The sequence below is a fragment of the Raphanus sativus genome, chromosome 5 (assembly GCF_000801105.2).
Source record: "Raphanus sativus cultivar WK10039 chromosome 5, ASM80110v3, whole genome shotgun sequence".
NCBI lineage: Eukaryota > Viridiplantae > Streptophyta > Magnoliopsida > Brassicales > Brassicaceae > Raphanus > Raphanus sativus.
Genome location: NC_079515.1, coordinates 16,591,854 through 16,615,577, shown reverse-complemented (window position 1 = coordinate 16,615,577; position 23,724 = coordinate 16,591,854). Strand labels below are relative to the sequence as shown.

The 23,724-nt window shown below is 36.2% G+C and overlaps 3 protein-coding genes across 3 annotated transcripts; all 3 read right to left on the bottom strand.

Annotated features, from left to right (window-relative positions):
• Positions 1 to 5,747: 5,747 nt before the first annotated feature.
• On the bottom strand, positions 5,748 to 7,738 carry LOC108863427 (26S proteasome non-ATPase regulatory subunit 11 homolog). Its single transcript, XM_018637849.2, has 2 exons — positions 7,579 to 7,738; positions 5,748 to 7,201 (listed from the first exon to the last, which is right to left on the bottom strand). Exon 2 carries the CDS (start codon positions 7,160 to 7,162, stop codon positions 5,903 to 5,905), a length of 1,260 nt encoding a protein of 419 aa, XP_018493351.1. The 5' UTR covers positions 7,163 to 7,201; positions 7,579 to 7,738; the 3' UTR covers positions 5,748 to 5,902.
• A 7,632-nt stretch (positions 7,739 to 15,370) lies between these two features.
• LOC108860352 (pollen-specific protein-like At4g18596) lies at positions 15,371 to 16,557 on the bottom strand. The gene is made up of 2 exons (XM_018634244.2): positions 16,331 to 16,557; positions 15,371 to 15,999 (listed from the first exon to the last, which is right to left on the bottom strand). The coding sequence occupies exons 1-2, from the start codon at positions 16,497 to 16,499 to the stop codon at positions 15,653 to 15,655; spliced, it is 516 nt and encodes a 171-aa protein (XP_018489746.1). The 5' UTR covers positions 16,500 to 16,557; the 3' UTR covers positions 15,371 to 15,652.
• A 1,002-nt stretch (positions 16,558 to 17,559) lies between these two features.
• On the bottom strand, positions 17,560 to 19,361 carry LOC108860455 (uncharacterized; the record flags this gene model as incomplete). Its single annotated transcript, XM_018634333.2, has 6 exons — positions 17,560 to 17,919; positions 18,004 to 18,101; positions 18,193 to 18,361; positions 18,933 to 18,985; positions 19,087 to 19,142; positions 19,210 to 19,361. Coding segments are annotated over 6 exons (633 nt in total), but the record flags the coding sequence as incomplete, so codon positions are not given.
• Positions 19,362 to 23,724: the final 4,363 nt, after the last annotated feature.

The window sequence follows — 23,724 nt, the reverse complement described above, 5'->3', positions numbered from 1 at the left end:
TCTTCTTCGTCTCCGTTTTTCATCGTCGGATTCGTAGCTCCAGTAGGCATCTGAACAGGCTGTGCAGTTGCAGATGTCAAAGCGGCAGTGTCCATCTTCATCTATGAAAGGATAGACTATATTTCCGTCTTTGTCGAATCGACATGGCCTTGGGATGTCTTGTTTCTTAGCTGGGCCGTAGAAATCTCTTGTGTATGGTCGGCTCAACAGTCTCCATCAGGAGATGATGACGATGGCGAAGCACATGATGGTTGACACGACTCAATTTCGAAGTAAAGAAGCAGAGACGGCAAGCCTCAAAAATCAATTAAAAGACCTCCAACGGAGCTTAGAGAGTCTAATCTACAGTCAACGGCAAAAAGACTCTTACTTCAACCCTTTGGGGAGTTCATCGACAGATTTACCAATGTACCAGGGATCGTACTCTCCAGGATTCCTTTCGAGCTACCAAACCCCAAAAATGAGATCGCCACTACCTGGTTTTCTATCCTCCGATGAAACCTTTACATCAAGATACGGCTCATCTTCGATCTTCGCGGAAAAGCCAAAACAAACCAGATCAAAATCGAGAAGACACAAAGAAACTGAATTCCAAGTCAACCCACCGAAGAGGCCAACTCTTACGTCATCATCTAGCCATGAGTCGGTGGACAACAAAGGAAAAGACATCGGCATCATCGAATTTTCGATGACTAGTTTGCTAGATAATATTGTCGAAACCACCAAACTACTGGAGAATCAACCAGTTCATCAGGAAGAAACTCAGCCCTCACCGATCGTCAACATCAAGCACTTCTCAGACTCAAGCTCCAGTGAATACGATATAGATTCTGATGAAGAATCGCTCCCGAAACAGTATGTAATCGGTGAAGGATCAAGTACTCCTAAACAAGAGCCAAACGTCAACGAAGTATATTCAAGTGAGGAAGACATGAATTATGAAGCCCCAAGAGAAGAAACTCGCAATAAGCGTTTCTCTTCAAAGGTTATGGTATTTACGTTCGACGATATCCCTTTCGACAAATGGAATGATCGGTTGGACGAATTCCATGCATGGATGAACTCAGAAGCTATTACGTCTCCCCTGCATTTGGTAATTCAACAATTCACAGCGAGACTGTCTGGCGCACTTAAAGAATGGTGGAATTCCCTCGGAGAATACAGACAGCAGCAAGTCTATCAGACAACAATTCCGTTGCTACTAGGAGAAATCCACAGAGAATTCATTGGCACTCCAACACATCAAAAGGAACAAATTCAAGAAGAATTCTTCTCAGCAAAATGTTGTTCTCTAAAAAAGAAAGATCTTGCGAAGCATTTTGAAAGACAGACGAGAAGATATTATGCGCTAAACGGACTCAATAATCCAAGCCTGAAGCATGTCTACCTATCGTCCATTGATGATTATCTTAGTCAGCAGACTAAGCTGTACATCAGAGATCAAGGACAAACAATCGAAGAAATCTCCATTGGTCAAATCCAGCAGTATGTCTTCAGAACTCTCGACAAACTTTGCAAACAGAAGGAGTTCTGGATGGAGTTTATGGATCGATCGAAGCAGCTATCAAAAATATGTGCAAGACCAGACCTATCGATCAAATGCTCGAAGTCCAAGAAATCATGCTCTTGTGATTCTAATAGAAAACACAAGAAATTCAAAAAGCGTTTTTCAAAACGCTCACCAACCTTCAGGCGCAAGAAATTCTTTCGAAAGAAAAGAAGCTTCAAGAAGTCAACAAGGTGCTTTCTGTGTCGAAAAGAAGGACATTATGCTAAGAATTGCCCTAACAAGTCAAAAAAGAAAAAACAATATCTAATCAGCTCGATATCGAAGATCGCACCGGATATTGACATCGACACCCACGACTTGGAATCAGTTCTATCTTATGATAGTGACGACAGCGGAGCCATTTGTGGGTACTCCGACACCGACTCTGACGATTCCTCTGAATCATCTCACGACGAAGATGAAGATTGCTGCTTCAAAATCACAGAGACACCGAAGCAAGAAGAAAAATACCCTCCACATCTTCAGGTGAAGATCTTTGATCCGGCTCATAAAGAAAAACCAGTCGATGCCATCGCATTCATAGATACTGGGGCCCACACGACAATAATAAATCCGAAAATTCTCCCGTCTTCTATGTGGCTACCGCATCAACAACAATTTCGTGTGGCAAATTCAGGATCATTATCCATCAAACTCAAATCAAAGCCAATTACGATTGAGCTTTTTCCAGGATGCCAAATCACGACTACAGTCCTTGGATCAACAGCACCAGGCAAAGACGTAATATTAGGGTGGGATTCATATTGCACTCTCAAAAAGTTATTCAACATCTCGATCGAACCAGAAGGCATACGGTGGAAGAATTTCTACAAATCTTTCACTACTGTACCACGACTTTTCGCAGTGGAAGAATACATTTCTCAGGCATATGCAAAAATCAAAGAAGAAATGACGAAACACTCATGTGCAGAGTCTCATACGGAATTCCTTCAAAAGTGCAGCAAACCACTATGGCTCAACTCCCAGTTCTTTGTTTCGCTACCCTTCAAAGAAAACGTCCTAACCACGCCGACAAAAGCAAGTCACGCGGGGATGCCACCAACCCTTTTGAAGCAGGCTAACGAAGAATGCGATCAACTAGTAGAGCAAGGAGTAGTTTCAATCACAACTTCTCCATGGGCATGTAAGGCATTCTACGTCAATAACCGTGCAGAGCAGGCAAGAGGAAAACTCCGGCTAGTAATTGACTACAAGCCGTTAAACCAATTTCTCCAAGACTTCAAGTTTCCTCTACCAAATAAAAAAGCACTTCTTCAGCACCTTCAAGGAGCAACAATATTCTCAAAGTTTGACCTCAAGTCTGGATTTTGGCAACTTGGCGTTCAACCAGAAGAAAGATACAAGACCGCATTTTGTTTGCCAAACCGGCACCTCCAGTGGAATGTCCTACCTTTTGGTCTAAAGACAGCACCGTCACTATTTCAGGAGGCAATGTTACGTATATTCAAGCCTCTTCTCGAATCGGCTTTAATATATATAGACGACATCCTACTATTCTCGTCAGATGAGAAAGAACATGTTCAACTCCTTCAACAGTTCCAAAGTATCGTCCTACAGTATGGAATTATGCTATCGGCCCGCAAAATGGTCATAGCCCGGCCCAATATTGAATTCCTTGGAATGCAGATAAAAGATGGCAATTTTACACCTCAGGCCCATTTAGCTACGACACTTCTCGATTTTCCCGACGAAAACCTAACTAAGCGACAAGTCCAGCAATTTCTTGGTGTAATCAATTATGTAGGCGACTTCATCCCGCAACTTTCGCAACTGACAAGACCACTCCAGAAGATGCTGACAAAGAATCCACCTCAATGGGCAAACCGACAAACCGAAGCGGTCAAAAGCCTAAAACTAGAGGTGCAGTGGCTACCACCTTTAAAGATTCCTTCCACAGGCACGCGCATACTGCAGACTGATGCAAGTGACAAATATTGGGGAGCTATTTTATTTGAAGAGATAAACGGGAAACGTCAAATCTGCGGATACGGAAGCGGACGCTTTAAAGATTCTGAAATGCATTATCACTCCACGTTCAAAGAGATATTGGCGGTCAAGAAAGCTATCGAGAAGTTCGAGTTTCATCTGATTGGACATAAATTTCGAATCGACATGGCCTTGGGATGTCTTGTTTCTTAGCTGGGCCGTAGAAATCTCTTTCGTCAACTTCGATGGCAAATTGAGTAAATAATTGTTGCCTGAACGACGAAGATCTTGGTTTTTCAAAAGTGATTTCCGTTGTTCCATCTTTCCGTGAATGAAAGCTAACGTCTGAAGATTGAACCGGCGATTGAGTGGCTTGATGAAGCTTCTCGTAGCTTGTCACCCAAGACTCCGGTAGTCGTCTTATCAGCTCTTCGCGTGATATCTGGCGAGGAATTTGTATCGAATTCGGTGCCTGAGATGCTGATGTAACTTCGAGATACAAGGCTTCGTCAGACGAAGGAAGTACAAGATCGAGAGCGTGATCTTGAATTCGGTAGACGATCTGATGATGCAAAGTGGCTGCTACACTCTTCTCTTGCATAGGAGCTCCAATTAGTTGAAGCTGTACTTTCAGCGTCTTTAACAGGTTTGGATCTTGTAGCGAAACATTAAAGTTTGGAAACAGCGTTACGAATACTGTTCCTGCATTTAATGTTGTCTGGACTGTTCCGATACATGCTTGTTGATATGACTTTAATCGAGAATCGATTAAAGCTATCCTAGCAACGACTGGTAGACCTTTTCTGGCGTGTAAGGTCAGACCAATTCTTACTACACCGAAATGGAGATGGGTGTAGCCTTGTTGTTGCCATAATCTGGGTAGATGCTCCGGAATGTTCAATGATATGAACTGTTCTTCTTCAGTGGCTGGTACTTGGCAAGATGAGAACTTGCTAGATTGAACATACTCCATAACCTTTCGGTTAGAGGATGGTTTTATGAGTTCACGAACGCCTTTAACAGAGAAGGCGCTAGGCTTTTTTGCAAAGTATTCATATGGATTTACTAAAGGAAGGGTTGTTTCTGGTAACTGGTCACCCGGGATATACTCGATTTCGTAAAGGGAGTTTATAGTGGAAGAGGAAGAGGAGGAGCGACTTTTGCTTTTAGGAAGGGTTGAGATTGCAAACTGGGAATCGATCGAATGAGGTTGTGAAGTAGACATCATTAAGAGGGATGTTTTCTAGAACACTCAAAACATTCATTAATAAACTAAGATTCTATCACCCAAAACACAAGACGAAGGCTCTGATACCAGGATATAGCCGTCTTTAACCGATTACGTTGTGTTGACAAAGTCTTATTGATCAGACGAGTTCGATGATTTTCCAGGTATAGGGAGCGATTCAGGCACTACCTCGGCCTTTTCGATCAAGCTCAACCACTGTTAGGATAATCACCTCCCCCGAAAGTCGTGTTGACAGAGTCGTATTGACGGAAACCGATCAAGGAGAATTACAGCTAAGAATTGGATCGCATCTTGTGTATGGAAGATAGGAATCAGAGCTTATCAAAGATGAGATAAGGTCTAGAAAACTAGAGAACTTTAGAGAGACATTAGAGAGAGAAACTTAGAGAGAGGTTTTTTATGAAATTATTTTATGAAATTATTTTATATACTAAGATCAAACATTTACATGGTCATTTTAACATTTATGGATGATATTTTCAAACTCAAAATATTATGGATGAAAATAGTATGTCACAGAATTTAAAGTGTTAGAATGAAAAGGTGACTTGACTTTGTAAACGGCAACGTTTAGAATAAAAAGGTGACTTCACTTTGTAAACGGCAACGTACTTCAGGACATCCCAAGGCAAAGAGGAAACTATGCGTGTAAAACCCAAAACTAGTCGACAACAGCTATAGCAATTCGCAGAGAAACCGGCGAAAATTCAAGAATTTAGATTTTGAGAAACAAATCTATAAGTTGAATCACTCAAAGCTAAATGGAAAAGCAACACTGTCTAAAGTTGTAAACACAAAAGAATATGACAGACGAGACAACAAAATAAAGACTTGTGTGCAAGTCATGTCATGCTTTGGTAACAGAAACTGGTGGGTCCTGCGAATTGAGTTCAGGGTTGGTCAGAGTTTTATAAATGCAGAGCCGAAACAAATCAATGAATGAGTTAAGACTTGTTGCGACTTTGCTGAGGTTAATAGAAGGAAACTGCAGGAGCAACCAAATGAAAACAAATTCTACAGTTTTAAGCACTAAAGGAAAGACACACTTCAATCTGTATCTCAGAAGAAGCCAATGGGAACAATCCACACAGTTTCTTTGTCTAAAACCCGAATATGAAGAAAAGAAAGATAGAAAAAGAACCCAATCAATCACTCATTCAGGCCATGATTTTGGCAGACCGGACATAAAGGCTGTCAACGACTTTCCCCATGTTAGCAATGGTGTCAAGAGTAGCCGAGTAGATAGCATCCGCCTTTGGATCTTCGAATATGATGAGGCATCCAGCTCCTTGATCCAACGTACCTGCGAACTTCTTGTCAAGTATCATCTGAGACAGCTTCTTCTCCACATGGTCGATAGGCAACCCAATCAGATCAGCAACGTGGGCGATCTCAACTCGTGAGAAAGGCTCGATCAAACGACACAGGTTCTGCTCCAGAAGCGTGTCGTAGAGAGAAGAGAGATGCCTGTGGACAATTGGGTCATCCTCCAGCTGAGCTTTGTAGTCACGGAGAGCGTTCTCAAACAGTTTCAACGACCTCTTTGAGTGCGCGTCAGCGACCGCCTTCATGGCATCTAGATCAGGGCCAACGTACTGGAGTCCAGCCTTTGAGGAGATTATTCCTGCAACGTCATCAGCCTGGCTAACCATGATCTTGCACAACAACATGTACTTCAAACTGAAAACGGCTCTTGGATCTCCGAGAGCGTTGAAAGACTCAAAGGCTTCAAAGAAGTAGCTGTATCCGGTTTTGTAGTCCTTCTCTTCAGCGTGAAGGATCCCACTCTGGAGATCAATAGTACCTTGCTGTGCCGGTGGGACATAAATAGCATTTGCAGCTGTCCTGGCAGCAGTGAGTGCAGCTTTGGCCTTGGGTAAGTTCCTCAAGGAGAAGTGAAGCTTGCTCTCCAACAAGTCAATGTCAACCAAAAGGAGCTTATCATCTAACCTCCTAACCTCTTTAACCAAAGTACTCAGCAGCGCCAAAGCTTCAACGTACTCCTTGTTCTCCATCAGAAGCGAAGCTAGCCTCGCCTCAACTCTCTGCCTGAGGAAAGTACGCTTCTCGGCGCGCGTCCACTCCACCATCTCTTTGCAGAGAGTGATCTGGAGATGAGTGGTTCCAGGGATCTTGGCGACAGCATCGATAATCCCTCTGACGATTTTGGCGGTCTTGGCCTTGGGGATGAGGGAGAAGAAAGGTCTCAACTTGGTCAAGAGTGTCCGGAGATCCTCGCCTCTCTTCTCTTCGGTGAGACGTTCGCAGAGGTTGCTGATGGCTTGCTCCTTGATCCGGAGAGACTCTGGAGAGGAAGAAGGGTCTTCCAAGACCTGGTAGAGTATCTGAATAGCCTCCGAGCTGTTGGCTTCTAGAGCCAGGGAGATCGTCTCGGTTGTAGCGGGAAACGAAACCATTGTGGTTGGGTTGTATGTAACAAACTCAAAACACCCCCCCTGCAACACAAGACCCAATAACAAGATTATCAGATATAAATAAACTATCAAAGACAGATCACTTACGAAGCATATAGAAGTGTAACCGATGAGATGTAGCTCTGTAATTGCTAACACTCGAGTTCAATTTCTTCCATATATTCTTTAATTCTCTAATCGATTTAAATATATACGCTTAAAACATCATCAAGCCAACCCAACCCAAGGATTTGATTAGTGAAGTAATTCGAACAAAGCTAAACCCTAGAATCTATCGATAGGGGGAACCCCAGATTTGATTTCAAAAGAAAATCGCCAAAACCCAGATTTGATTAGATCTGATGCCCAAACCCCACAAGAACAAGTAAAGAAAATTGCGCAAGAGAGAAGAAACTCACTGATGAATTGTCGTCGTCTCCTACTGGGTAAAGCCTCTTCGACGACGGTAGAGAAAAGGATGTCTCGGCTCCAGATATTATATCTCTCTCTGGCTGTCTGTCTGTCTGTCTGTCTTGGCAAGGAAGATAGAGAAAGGTCTTTCGTAGTTTTAAAATTTACAGAGGGGTATCTATGTCATTTCTCAGGGACAAACGCTTAGAAATGTTCGCGTCACACATTTTGGCGTTTGGCTGCAACAGACCCGCGTTTCTGCCAATTATTTTTTTTCTTTTTTGACGACACATACTAAACTAAAAGATCTGTTCGAAACTACGCTAAAAACGATGACTCCGAACCTATCGAGTTACCGAAAAATCGGGATTAAGCAGGGTATACGCGGAGATTAGTTTTTATTATTATTTAATTATATATACGAGTATAAAGATAAATACGTGAGAAAACTAAACGAGTAAATTACATAGCTCAGTGGTGGGATAGTTATTTGTTCCAGCATGAGGTATTGCGTTCGAATCATCTGTGGTGTCAATTTTTTTATTGTTTAGTTTTTTATTGTTTTTACAGAAATTGCACCTAGTAGCTAAGAAAAAAACAAAATTTACAAAGTAGCCAAAATCTCACTCTCTCTCTCTCCTTTTCTCTTCCTATCTCTCTCTACTCTTTCTCTTAAAAACTAATTTTAGTTTTTTGTTTGGTTATTTCACAAATAACCCCTTGTTTTTAATTGCACGCGAATAAGGAAAAAAAATTTGAAAACTAACTTCATTTGTCCCACATCGACTAATTCTTTTTTAGAGGAGTCTTGAAATCTTCTATAAATACACAGAGAATGTTACAACACTCTTCGGACAGATAGACATGTTCTATGGCCCAAAACATTTGTCTAAATAGTCCAAAATTTAATTGTTTAAAATCGGCTTGTTCGATTTTTAGGCGATTAGTCAGTAATTAATAGGTATCCGATTAGTTGCACCGAATTGCCTAAAATCGTGGCGGTTCATCACCGTCGAGCGCCTAGTCGGACGCCTAGTCGGACGCCTAGTCGGCTAAGCGCCCGCGTTTTTGAACAGAGACTAAAAGTAATTGGATCAAACCGGGTTAGAAAACTAAATAGGAAATACTGAATCGTTATATAGTATAGCCGAACGAAAACTCCTCGCTATACTTTTGAATCGGAAATATTGAATCGATATATTGAATCTTCTGCTAAAATTCTTTTGGTTTAAAACTATACGACTATATGATTTTTTTTTTCAGCTGATAGGATTTAGGGTCATTTTCTAAGATCTTATAACATAATAGGATACTTTGTGCTCCTTAGAAACTTTATTTTACTCATTTCATTCTTTTCTAACCCAAGCATAACTGAAATATCAATTAATATGATTTATTTTTCTTTCATCTTTTCACTTATTTTTCAAATTTTGTTTTGCATTTACTTCAGCAGCAATCAAATCAGGGTTTGCTCGTGAGCACAAACCACCAGACTCTCTGTTCTTGCTCAAGATCTTATGTGAAGCCAATGTAAATGAAAAAAATTGAAATGTAGAAATTGAACACGAAGTCTCCTTGTCGCTGCTTCAGTCATCATCGAAGAATCACCTCTACATAACTCTGATGCGCTCATCTCCAACGCTGTGACCATTTGGAATCGTAGTGGTGGTTGTTGACTATGGTGTTTTGGTCCAATTCGGCCATTAAATCTGAAAAATAAAACAAAATAAAAAGTTATCTTGCCGAGTTTAAAAGCTTGAAATTGGGTTTAAACGATTTTTTTACAAACTTGAAGTATAATAAACAAGAAAAATGAAAAAAAAATTGATGAAAATAATGGCTGGTGGCCGTAGAGAAATATTGCAAAAAAACTCTAATTGACTTTAGGAAGATGAAAATAAAATTACAAAAATACCACTCATTAAAGAGAACATTAAAAAAGAAGCAAAATGCATCGTCCAATAATCGATCTCACGTCTTGAACATAAAGAATAACGATTTTGACCACCAGACCAAAGTACTCATTTAGTATATATGATATATACAATTGAATATATATCTATATATCCGCAATGTAATCAATTTATAGTATCTCAATGTGTGATTAGTTGTTGGTTGTAAGTGATGTTTTATGGAGAATGAATAACATAAATTTGGTTTTGTAGTAGGTATTTGTCTTCCCATGAGGACTGAGTTATTTTTTGTATGATATCCATATGTACTTATATGTACATTAGTTGCAAAGATCTACTTAGATATTTTTTGGCTAAAGCAATATCCCACTAGACATTTTGCAAAATCTATATTTACTGACATTTCATTGTCACTAGCTCATTTATTAGGATGTATAGCTTCTAAGATATAGTTTCCCGACTGAATTTTTACCGATGAACTTATGACGGAAAATCTGTTGAGTTATCTAAATTGAATGAAACTCGGGTTGACCAAATCGAAAATATCGAATGAGCATGATCGATTGACCGATCTAGCTTGTTCGCATCGGGCGATTTAAGCTCTCGGACCTTGATTTTGTCCCAGAACTCTTGATTGTTCATGCTAACTCCTGTGTATGCAAAAATGTACACATAGAACTCCAAGTGACACCTAAATGCAACATTTATACAAAAATAACTAAAATAAATAGCTAAAAACCTATAAAAACAAAGTACATCACTATGTACAATAAAATTATTACTGATATCACTATGTATATTAAAAAAATTGTAAACACAGATACTAGGATATTATTTTGTTGGGTTGTGTAATGATCAGATTACAAACTCCATTTCTTTGATGTTGTTTGTTTAAGTTTTTGTGATGTTTTTAGAAAACTTTGATTGATTGTATACAAACAAGCGTGTACATGTGTACAACACGAGCAAGTTTCAATGTTTCTCAGCGACGGCTCAATCTCTGTCTCAACCACGACTGAAGGCAGACAACATGAATCATAAGATTTACAAATATGTGTAAATATTTATTTGCACAGTCATATATCGTTAATGTGTATACATATATTTCACTGCCTCCATATACAATGTTTTATGAAAAATCATTTAAATATTTTTAATATTAGATGTGTATATATATCACCTGGGATAAAAAATGAAAATTTAGAAACTCATTTATACCAGTTATCTATAATATAGTGTCCATATAGATATCCAAATTCATTGATTTCTCTTGGAGTTTTGTATTTGTATTTTTATGGACAACATCAATTATATTTTGTGTTGAAACTAGCATATATAAGTTTATTTAGTTCATTTTAAGAAGTGTTATTTTGCATTTGTGTGTTTATTTAGAAGTTAAATTTGTAATATGAAAGTCTTGTTATTAAGTAGGCTGGTGGTATGTGACATTTATTATGCATCTAAGTTGTTAGAGCAATCTCAATGGTAAAATTCTAAAATAGGAGTTATTGACTAAAAAGTATTATTATTTTATATTAATTTAAATATCTAATTAAAATTAATTATTTTTAAATTAATTATTTTTGATAAGGTGAACCAATTAAAAATAGACATGTGGTGTCTTAAGATTTTAAGAATATCTAATACCATCACTTTTAAGATACTTTCTCTTGTTTCTCTCCTAATTTTTTAATTTTTCTTTAATTTTATCTAAAAAACTCATTAAGTATCAATTGTTGGAGGTGCTCTTAGGTTCAAGTTTTGTCATTTTCTGGTTTAATGAAAGAGAAAAAACATTATTACCCTCATCCTCTACCTTTAATCTTTCCATTTGCGATTGGACTAACCTAATTTTTGTCGTTCTTCAAATTTTTTTCTTCGATTTTTCCAGTTTTACATGTTTTCCTTGGGGTTTTACCTATCTATATAGCATTCATGTGTTAATAATTATGATTTCAAAATCAGAAATCTAAAATCTGCAAGCTTTTATGAATCGATCACCTAAATGACTCTTTTCATGTGAGAGAGAAGACTACGGCCAGATGAGTTCCATCGGATCCCATAAATGTCTTTGTTTTAGCTTAGTTTGACTTAGTGAATCTCTTGTTAACTCAGAACACGATGAGAAACTCAGCTCTTCCAATCTCATCAGAGACAGTAGTTAACACCGACGGCTAAAGCGGTGACACTATCTCTAAGCCAAGTGAATTGGACGATGAGAGGTGGAGCACCAGCAAGAACATCAGTAGGGTTGAGGGAGAGAATCTTTCTCTAGCTAGTCACATGGAAGCTTTATATTAAAGAAAAAATATGATCTGGTAAGGAAGAAAAAGAAGAGAAAGGATCCACCAATAATAAAAAACTATGTTTTAGTTAAGAGAGATTAAGTGTAATATACCCAACAAAAAGATATATATTAGCTAAATGTCCCTGTGATAATAAACTCTAAATGTCATCTACCCCTTCTTTGTGTCAGAAAAATAGGCAGAAGAGAACTAGGTGCAGAGTTGTTCGCATGCATAGGTTTGACCGTAGGAGATGGCTTCACTGAAAAGTCTGGTGGATAAAGAGTAGATTTTATACCGCCTCTAATATTTGTTCTCACTGCAATCAAAACAGTAGTAAATAAATCATGTAAGCTTAAAAAAAAACTGCATTAATGGCAGATCGATTCTGAGAATATATATATTTTTGTATTCTTTTGATTTAAAGTTTATGATATATTGAATGTGTATTAGGCTTATTTATTTTCTTATTATTGGAAAGGGTGTACGAAATTAAGATTCAAGAGAAGAAGAAGAGATAAGCAACAACAATCATGGAGATTATAAAGCATGTACTGATAAAAAAATATGTGTAGAAGAAAGAGATAAATATGGAAGATCAAATTGAGATTACGTTAACGGTAAGATACAATATAGCAGCTAACCTGTTGTGTTACATATCCAGTATATTATTAACGGTTAACTTTGTTGTTGTCAAACGTTACCTAGCTTACACATCGTATAATTATAGAATTTAGCTGATACATATTATGTTAGCTGAAAACTAATTTGTGATCAAATTATAATTAGTGTAATGTGTAACAGGCATAGTAGTATATATCATCTAACAGTATGGGATAATATATCAAAAGATCTAATATAAAGATAGTACTAGACGCTAACGACGAAAAATACACCATGTATTTTAACGGTTTCCATAAAGTGAGCTAAATATAGTTATGTCTATTTCAAATTTTAAATGTATAAATACATGTGTATTTTTTTGGGTATTTAAATTTATTATACAATCTTAATTGTCATATAAAATGTTAGCATATAAGTTTTCAGTACATGATAATAATAATAATAATAATAATAATAATAATAATAATAATAATAATAATAATAATAATAAGTATAGCTAAATGTAGAGTATAACAGATGAGTCATACATAGTTGAAAATAGAACGTAAATTGTTAATATTAGAAGTTAAAAATTATATTAATGTTTAAACTTACTAATTAGCTATAGTATTAGTATGTAAGTTGTATTGTAATTAGTACATCTATTCAATTTTATCAATAAAAAGAATATTAAAAACAAAATTTTATAATTAATGATTATCCATATTCTTAAACAAATAAAAAGAAAGTTAGAGGCGAAATATTATAAATAACAATATCTCTTAAGCAAATACAGAAACTGCGAAAAACAAATTCTTGAATAACAATCGATCTGATAAGAATTTGGTTCATCTGCATAAAGATGTTGCGTCAATCTTTTTCAGAATCTTTCAGCTGTCACCAATTATTATTCTGGAAGATTATTAAGCACCTAACAAAACTTATACGAGATAAAAATAATTTATCAGATAATAACTTATTAATACACACCATGTATCAACTTGGTTTGTCAGCTAACAAACCAAGTCTCAAAAAATGTACAAGCTCACAAACTATTTATTTAACCATTAATCATCTACATAGACCATGTATTAATGAACATCAAGTCTCTTGTAATATTATACTAACCAATTATCAATTCTTTAGTATCAAATTATGTATCAGCTAACAATACATATACCAGATAACAAATTGTTTATCAGATAACAATCAAATTATCATGTAACATATTAATTCACAGACGTGTATCAATCCATTTTCAGCTAATAAAACAAGTATCGAACAATATACAAGTTAACAAACCATTTATCAGCTAAATAAACCATGTATCAGTTCATTTCAAGTCTTTTGTAACATCATATTAAACAATTATGAATTCTTTGGTATCAAAATATGTGTCAGCTAACAAAAAAATGTAACATGTAACAAAAATTATTTATCATATAAAACAATAAGTTATCATACAACATATTAACTCATAAGAACACCAAAGATCTGAAAAAACCGTAGATCAAATTCTCGAATTGACATTCTCACAGGGGTCTCCCCGCAAACAATATCCAGATCTCGTACTTCTTGTTCATTTTCAAAAGTTTACCAATAATGCACTGAACAAACGCACCCAAGAATGGAGGGTTCTTGTCAATAGCAAGAATCTTGCCGAAAGTCGAGTTCCACAAGAACTCCAACTCTTCTGGTTTGAACGCATCGATAATCATCTCCGTCTTCTTGATTTTGTGGTACAATTTTATATGGTCTCCTAATGGCTCTTCACTTACGACAAACATTCTCGACGGAAGCGGTATTTCATCTATCTGAATGGGTAAAGAGAAAGTAAAAGTGAGAAATTAGGGAATTAGGGTTCTGGAGAAACCAAGAATCAAGAGGTCCAAAATGAAAAAAAAAAGAAGAAGAGATGAATAGAAAATGTTAGTTGGGGAAACTCAAACAAATACGTCTCTTTGATGCTAAAAATTGAAACCGAAAAGAAAAAATGAGACTGCTTGGTTTAATTTTTGAAAAGACGCAAGACATGGAATTATCTAATGGATGAGAAGGGACAACCAGACATACAACACAGAGACTGCAGGTTGTAGGGGATGTAGCTTTCAGGGACAAAAAGGTAATCATAATAGTTTACTTAATGCAATGGTATACGGCTTAATAGAAGTATTTTTGGATGTATTGACGCCAATTTCTTTTTAGTTAATAAATGAAACGAGAAATGAGACAAAGTTAGAAAAAGTGTCTTGGCAGAAAAATATGACTTATTATGTTATTATAAAGTGTCAGTATAATTTATTGGGTAATTGTTTCATAGAAGAATAAATTAATATAAATTTAAATATAAATTAAAATTGTTCAACTAATTACAAAATATATTACAAAATATCATTGACTATTACAATTTTTAGTAAAATTAAAAATTCTCTTAACACCATACATTGAAATAAAGCCAAGAATTCATTAGTCTTTTAAAAAGACTAAATTTTTTTATTAAGAAATCCATTTCTTTTTCTTTCATAATTTTTATTATTTTCATCTTTTAATAAATTTGAGATATGCTGGAAAATCAATCTTAGTATTAGATAGTGTTCTTTTTTATTTTGCTTAAAATATTAGATAGTGTTTTTAGTGTTGGTGATCTTCTAAATAGCATTTACGCGTACAATTTTATAAACTGCAAAGTTTAATAAACTCTGGTAGTTTTTTTGAACTGTAAACTCTGGTAGTTACTCTGTTTAAAAATTATAAAACTATAAATATATTTAAGTTATAACTAATATAAATTCATATATATGATGATGTTTCATATATTTAAAATAATTTTTATTTGATAAATGCTTAAACTACCTTAAAATAGTCTTGATTTGTGATTAAGCGTTTTAGACATTAAAGGCTTTCTAAATAATATTAATCTTTCACAACAAAACTTCTATTGTTATCTTTTTCACCTCAAAATCAAGAAGGTGGTGAATGTTTGCTTTCTGCACATCATGTTTACGTGTTCAAATCATTCTTAAAACAAGAACTTCCGAAACTTACAAATTTGGAAGGTAATCAGATCATTCTTTACAAAATAAAAGAACACCCAAGGGTAAAACAACAAAAGAAAAATTGCTGGAATACAAACACAAGATATAAACAAAAGAAAACACCGTTAGTTAAGTAAACTCAGACGACAACATGTAAAAAGAATGTTTTATATAAGAGATAGAAAGAGTTGTCAAAAATAAACTGTTGAGAGATCGATATATATGGGTATAATTAATATATAGAGCTTAGAAGATGACGTCAGGGACGATTCCAAGCTCCTTGAAAGCTTGAGGACAATCAGCGAGAGGAGTCTTCCTCATGAACCCAAGTGGGTTAATGGTTCGAATCTCGTTGGAGACAATTCCATCATTAGCCGTGAGACTGATCCTGGCTGCGTTTCTTAGGAACTCTTGATTGTTCACTTCACCACACTCTGCGTCTGGTGATTGGACGAGGATGATCTCGCACACTTCCTCTTCGTGGTCTCCCATAACTACCATCTCGTAGTTTCCATCTTTGTCGGTCACAGCTTCTTTGCTCAGTGTCACTGTCTGGTTCTCACGACCCTTGCACTCGAGCTTTACCTTTGCCCCTGAAATACACACAAAACGAATTTTTCCTTTTTTTTATAATCTTATCGAACTAAGACATGTGAATAACCAGGGTCATGTCTAGACGTTTAAGTACGCTAGGTCATTTAAAACTATGTTAGTTTTTTCCATACAAGATGACAAATCGTAAATCCTTGCTAAAAGATGAGTAAATGCATGTTATTATAGCTTATAATAACGCAAAACTAACATTTACTTCATAGTTGAGACCATTGAACCAAACAAACATGGGATTCACTTTGTATAACTAATATATGTTCCTAGCGATTGTAGATGATCCACATATGAATTATATTAGATAATCTTAATTACCTTCGAGGAATTTACTGAGGCGGGTCTGGAATTGAACACGGCAGGTGTCGCAGTAGACGGAGCCCTTGATGTGGAAGCGGTCGAAGTCGTCGGCATCAGCGGCCGCGAAGTGAAGGAGGGTGGTCAAACATAGAGCAGAGGCAAGAAAGAAGATGACGAATTTTGCCATTATTATTCTTTAAGATGAAGAAATGATAGATCCAACCAATGATCTCCTTTTATAGAGAACAAATAGACAAAACACCAAAACACATGTCTATTTTTGGAAATGCTTGTTTATATTTGGTGTTTGTTGTTCTTGACCAGTTGCGTATTATTTGAACCCGATTGTTTCTCATTACCATCCATTTTCTGCTAATAATATTTTCTTATTGGATTCATTTAAGATTTTTTTTGTATGAGCCAGCTAGAACTTGATTTCATTTCTCAAACATGTCTTATATTCTTTTCTTTTTTTGAACACCAAACTTTTTATAACCTTCCAACTAGAATCCTAGTTGGGGAGAGATGAGTACAAAGTAGATTTGGCCAATGAATCAGCCAAAAAGTTCATGGAACGCGAAATGAAACTAAAAGAAATGCTGGAAAAACAAGAGGATAGATGTTCGATGTCTCGAATGATTCCGTAGAGATCCGTCGAGTGGCACTTCGAGTGAATGGACGCGATGAACGTCTGACAATCTGATTTAATACAGATTCTAGAAATCCCAGCTTTCACAGCGTGGGTGAGAGCCGATTGGATGGCAAGAGCCTCCGCCATTTGTGCTGACGATATGTGGTGAAACACGCAGGTCCCCTGCAGCAGGTTGTTTCCTTCCGAGCTCAGCACAGTCCAGCCACAACCTGCCCGGAACGTGGTCGATTGCCAAGCAGCGTCCGTGAAGCAAATAGGTTCCGACACAGTCCCTATAGGTTGTTGCACGTGTATTCGAAGACGTGCAACAGTAAGAATCCAAAAAGTGAGTTTTAGTGAATTTGTTGTTCGCCAAGATTAGAAAAGAAAATATTTTTTCACAAACTTTTCAGAATAAAGTAAGATCCATGTGTCATTAATTTGACAAAAATTTAAGAACGTTTTTAATAATCTTTTCCTAAAATATTTACATGTTAACTAGAGAAATTGAATGGAGGTGAAGTTTTTGCATGAATCAAGAAAAATGCAGCAGTAAGAATCCAAAACAAATTGAGTAAAAAATTATAAAGTTTGGCATGAATCCGTAATTTTAAAGTGGGAAACAAAAATCTATAGACGCTTATTTACCTATAACTTATTTCAAGTGTAGTACCATCACATTAAGCTGATACAAGACAATAATGTACGGATGAATTAGATTGTACTTCCTCTGATTAAGTCCAAAAAAAAACCGTCAAGAATGTGAACGTTCTTGATCCGCATCAATCTCCAACTGGTAAGAAAGAACACACATGTATGATTTAAATGTCTCGGCACACTCAGCTTAACTGGTAAAACACTCTTGAACAATTTATAAGCTGGCGGTAATAAAGGTGGAAGACTCTTGCTGTTTTATGCTATCTACCACATGCGCAACAACTCCAGCTCCTGCTTTGTGAAGTCTTTCACGTTTTACCTGAACAAGACCCAAACCTCTCTATTAGGTCATGTCTGAAAGAATTAAAAGAGCTCCGACAAAGTGAAGATGTTGGAAGTTTACGTGAATGTTGTTATGAGCTAAGTAAGGCCAGAAGGTGGAGTGGAAGCTGACATCAACTTTCTTCCACCCTAACATCTGCAGGCTACGGATCATCTCCTCTGAAAATATTTTTTTTGGAAACTGTTACGATTTAGAACGACCAATTAAATCGAATGTTTGGGGATAATAGTTGGCTTTCTTTGTCCTCACCTTCCACTATTTCATGATACTGAAGTGTGTTCTGGGGACTAGGTGAGCTTTGTGCGGCTTCCTTGGCTTTAGCAGCTTCTGGAGGGAAATGGGCTCCATCTGATGAAACAGTTGGGCAGTATTCTACATCAACAACATGCTTGTATCCATCCAAAGACCGTCGTGGAGGCTGCGTGGAACATAAAAAAGGGCAAAAGCATAACTATCAGATCGCAGTCTTAACAGCTAAATAATACTTGCTCCTTCATAATACATGTTCAGATTGTTCACATATATCAATAAAACATATTAATAATTTTAGTATTAAATATAAACTTTTGTAATTATTTATTTCTTATAGTTATAAACCAATAAAAATCACAATTTTTTTAAATTTTCAATTAATCATATTTATTAATTGATAAAATGCAATAAAATATACAAAACACATTTTTTAGAAACAACTTTTTTTTTCTAAAATATGATTCTTTATGAAACGGAGGCATTAGTTTTCAATCTTGCATCGGATTATTTACAAGCCCCAGAGGGCTTCTTTGTGCACAAAGAAAATACAGCAACCAATCTTCCGCAGACTCTTGAGCTATTTGAGAGAAATGAACTACGCAAAACATCTTTGGTGAATATCCATGTAAGCTGGTGTGCTACTCAAGATCAAGTTATATAGAAGTAGTAGGAAAACATAAATGATAATATTTAATTTAATGTAAAGGTTTTACCGCTTCAGATTAAAGTAAATGTACCTTGAAAAGTTCAGTTTCTCTCCTTATGGAAGATGTACGCCAACCAACCATGTCTAATAGATGTCAAAGGAGATTAGAAAGACAAATGCAGACAAAACTAGAAATCATGACTGAACATGTTAAACAGAAACATTAACAGATATGCAAAGGATACAGTCATAAGATACGTTTGCATATAGGATGCGACATAGAAACGCCCCCAGAGACGATCTGCCAGAAAAGGAAATACATGAGGATCTAAAAATAAGTCATTATAATGATAGAGCCTTTTACTCACAAGAATTTCAGATCTTCACAATCAGATGCCATCCTCAAGAGAAGAGGTGGTTTATCAGCTTTACCATCAGTAAGAAACAACTGGGTACCAGTACGACCAATAAAAAACGGAGCTATTGGTGGAGCAAGTTTCTCTAAAATAGGAACTCCCAACAGGAAATTTTATATAATATTTCTGATTATTTTACACGAGAATCATACACCTTTGGACCCATGAGACCCTATTCAGACCCAGCATAGTTTTATATAATATCTGAATGAGATATTTTTCAAAATCCAAAAATCGATACATGAAAATATTGACTATGTTGCATGGAAACTTGGTCGAAGGTACGTTTCACGTTTCGGAAACGTTTCAGAATCGGAATCTCTCCGAAACTCGTGGAAACGTAATGGAAACTCGTTTCTTAAAATTTTCAATTTGGAAACTTGATGGAAACTTACGTTTCTATTTTGGAAACTCACGATTCTGTTTTGAAAACGCGTAAGAAACTCTTTTTTATTTTAGAAAAAAAATTATAAATAATTAATAAATATGGGGATCACTTTGTTATTTTAACAAATTAAAAAACCTAATTAATGTTATTCCCACTTAGTTAACCCTAAAATTGGGTAAAGAACCACGCTAAGTTGGAAGTTAGAAACACAAGAAGACGACATAAACAAGGTATTAATCTCTTTCTGTTATGTATTGATTTGGTGATCGACATATTTATTGATGTTTATCTTATATCCCTATTACTTAGGATAACAAACAGTTTGTGTCTATCATGAATATGATCGACAATATATATATGGTTCTGAGTCAATGAATAAAACACAAGCTTTTACCGTCTCGTATTGAACACGTTATCAGCAACGATACTGCCCTACAAACCCTAGCTAATAGCCAACACAAAAAAAAAAAAATAGCCTCTTCTCCCTGGTTCTTCGACGAGAAGAAGCAAGCTCCGACGAGTAGCAACCCGTGACGAGAAGAAACAGAGCTCCGACGATCTCATTCTTCTAGACCGATCAACCCATCAAAAGTGTAAGGTATCATCGAAAACTATACTAGAACCCGAGTAGAAATCTTAAAACCCCTACCCGCATACATGTAGCTATATTTAGCTAACATGTCTTTCAAAAGAGAACAAATAAAAACCAGAATTTATATCAGTTAATGCGTGATCTCACAATTGTTCTTGACTCTGTTTTTGATCCAAAGCTATCGTCGTCATTTTTTTTTCTCTAAGATAGCTTCACGTTTGCTCTGTTCTCATATATCATTCCGTTTGCTCTGGTTCGCATATAAATATATTACTCTGTTTCGCTTGATACAAACCGTACGTCCTATATATATTGCTCTGTTTCGTATATATATATATATATCGTCCTGTTGATCTAATTGCATAAGCTATTTGAATTGATCCATTTGTTTATAGCTCGCTTACTTGATCCATTTATTTGTTCTGTTTCAATTAATGCAAACCGTACGGCATATATGCGTATCGCTCTGTTTTCATATATTGTTTGCATTATATATATATATTGCTCTGTTTTATATATATATATATATCTTACCCTGTTCTATATCAACTCGTCCAATTAGTTTTTAATCACTCGTTCGCTCGCTATGTTTTGTATTACTACTCTGTTTTCACATATATATATTGCCTTGATAATTTGATCAGTTCATCACTCGTCCGTTTGTTTTTTTTGAAACTAATCATCATCGCATTGTCTCGTTATTGTCCGTTATTGTCTGTTTCTTTTACATTAACTTATTATCTGATTTTTGAAAATGAACTGAAATATTATATATATTGTTATTGCATGATTATAACTAATGGGGGAAATAAATTTTTCAGATGTCTAAATTGGCAAATCTCGACTTCCCTGCTTTGAAAAGCAATGGTGAAAATTTCCTTGATTGGGCACTTGATGCAAGGATCATGCTACGATCAAAGGGACTTGGTGATACGATCATAAGTGACAATAAGTCCAGTGATAAAGATCGATACAGTGCTATTTACATAATACGCCATCATCTCTAAGAGAGTTTGAAAACTCAGTACATAACCATGGAAAATCCATTGGACCTTTGGAACGCTTTACAGCGACGTTATGACCACCAGAAAACGGTGATGCTTCCAAGGGCTCAATATGACTGGAAACACTTGAGGTTCCAGGACTATAAAACAGTTGACGAGTACAATTCTGTCCTGTTTAAAATTGTTTCCATGATGGAATTATGTGGTGAAAAAGTTACTGAACTCGAGATGCTTAATAAGACTTTCTCGACGATGCATTCCAGTAACATGGTATTGCAACATCAATACAGAGAAAGAAAGTTCACCACATACACTGAGTTGATCGAATGTCTTTTGTTGGCTGAAGCCAATAATGAACTGTTAATGAAAAACAGTGAGATGAGGCCTCCGGGAACGGCTCCATTACCTGACATCTCTAAACTTGCTATAGAGCAAAAGAAAGAGAGTAACCTTGTCCACCATAATAACCAACCCGGCTAATTCCGTGGTAGAGGTAGGGGACGAGGTGGCACGTTTAACGCACACAGGCGAGGACGTGGTCGCGGGAACACACCAGGCTTCAGCCGTGGTCGTGGTCGTGGCCGTAGTGTGTCGTTTAAACCTCAGATCAAGACTGATTTGTGCCATCGTTGTGGTATGGGGAACCATTGGGCAAAGAACTGCCGTACTCCTAAGCACCTATGTGAACTTTATATTAAAAGTCTAACAGAGAAACCGGAAGCTCATATGGTTCGAGACTCAGGATATGAAGGAGATGATGATGAAGAGGACACAGAATATGTCCAGAACAAAGAGGAAGGATCAAACCAAGATACCGAGATGGAGTTTCAGACTTCAGACATTCTGAAATAAGGAATTAAAATTCCATAGTTTTTTTTGTTTTCCCCGGTTTTGGTGTTTTCTTATTTTTTTATGTTTTGGTTTTTGGTGTTAAACATTATATTATGCATTAATAAATTTTTTTTTGATTATATATATTCATACGCCTAAAAAAAAAAAAAAAAAAAAAAAACCCAAACATACATAAAAAATAAATACCTATAATCGTATAAAATAAATATATATATAATCGTATAATAATTAAAAAAAATCGTATAATAAAAAAAAAAAAATAAATAAAAATAAATAAATATATATATATATATAAACGATTATATAATTATTCTTCAGAATTATAAATATATAAAAGTATATACGAAAAAAAAATATATATATATATATATTTATACCATACATAAAAATTATTATTAATTATATGTATTGTTTTTGAAGAATGAAAAGTGGAATGGACTCATTTGTGGTAGACAGTGGCACCAGCCATACCATCCTGAGAGACAAACGATACTTCATAAACCTGATTAATAAAACAGCCGACATCACAACCATAGCTGGTACAGCTAATCTAATCGAAGGCTGCGGCCAAGCATGCATTTTATTGCCTAATGGTACACATCTAGAGATAGATGATGCATTGTACTCACCTAGCTCTAATAGGAGCTTGTTAAGTTTCAAAGACATAAGATTCAATGGTTTTCATATTGAAACCAAGGGTGAAGGAAATAAAGAATTTCTTCAGATTTATAATATCACCCAAGGCAATAAAAGAGTCCTTGAGACTATACCAGCATGTGGGACTGGACTTTACTATGTTAAGACTAGTCTGGTTGAGGCTAATGCCGTGATGAACAAAGAACTCAAAGAAGAGTTCACTCTTTGGCATGATAGGTTGGGTCACCCCGGATCAGTGATGATGAGAAAAATCATAACAAATTCAAAAGGCCACAACTGGAAAAATAAAAGAGTTATTCCTAAATACCTCACATGTGAAGCATGTTCACAAGGGAAATTAATCACTAGGCCATCACCAGCCAAAGTGAATAAGGAAATGATAAATTTTCTGGAAAGAATACAAGTTGATATTTGCGGACCGATACACCCACCCTGTGGGACTTTCAGATATTTTATGGTCTTAATTGATGCATCTACAAGATGGTCACACGTTTGTCTCTTATCAACTCGTAATCTAGCACTTGCGAGGTTGCTGGCTCAGATTATAAGACTTAGAGCACACTTTCCAGATTTTCCTTTAAAGACTATACGTCTTGACAATGCTAGTGAATTCACTTCCCAGGCTTTTAATGACTACTGTATGTCCATGGGGGTAAGTGTGGAACATTCTGTAGCACATGTCCATACTCAGAATGGTCTGGCTGAATCTTTTATAAAGAGAATTCAGTGGATTGCCCGACCACTTTTAATGAATACCAAACTCCCAATATCAGCTTGGGGACATGCTGTGCTACATGCAGCCGAGTTAATTAGACTCAGGCCATCAAGTGAACATAAATACTCGCCATCCCAACTAATTACGGGTCATGAGCCAGATATTTCCCATCTAAGAGTTTTTGGATGTGCAGTCCAAGTGCCTACAGCACCACCACAGAGAACAAAGATGGGACCTCAAAGGAGGATGGGAGTATATG

Bases quoted from the DNA above. Each gene is read 5' to 3' on its own strand.
- LOC108863427 (XM_018637849.2), bottom strand. From the start codon at position 7,162: ATGGTTTCGTTTCCCGCTACAACCGAGACGATCTCCCTGGCTCTAGAA.
- LOC108860352 (XM_018634244.2), bottom strand. From the start codon at position 16,499: ATGGCAAAATTCGTCATCTTCTTTCTTGCCTCTGCTCTATGTTTGACC. The intron at 16,000-16,330 runs GTAATTAAGATT...TGTGTATTTCAG, and splicing joins CCTCAGTAAATTCCTCGAAG to GGGCAAAGGTAAAGCTCGAG.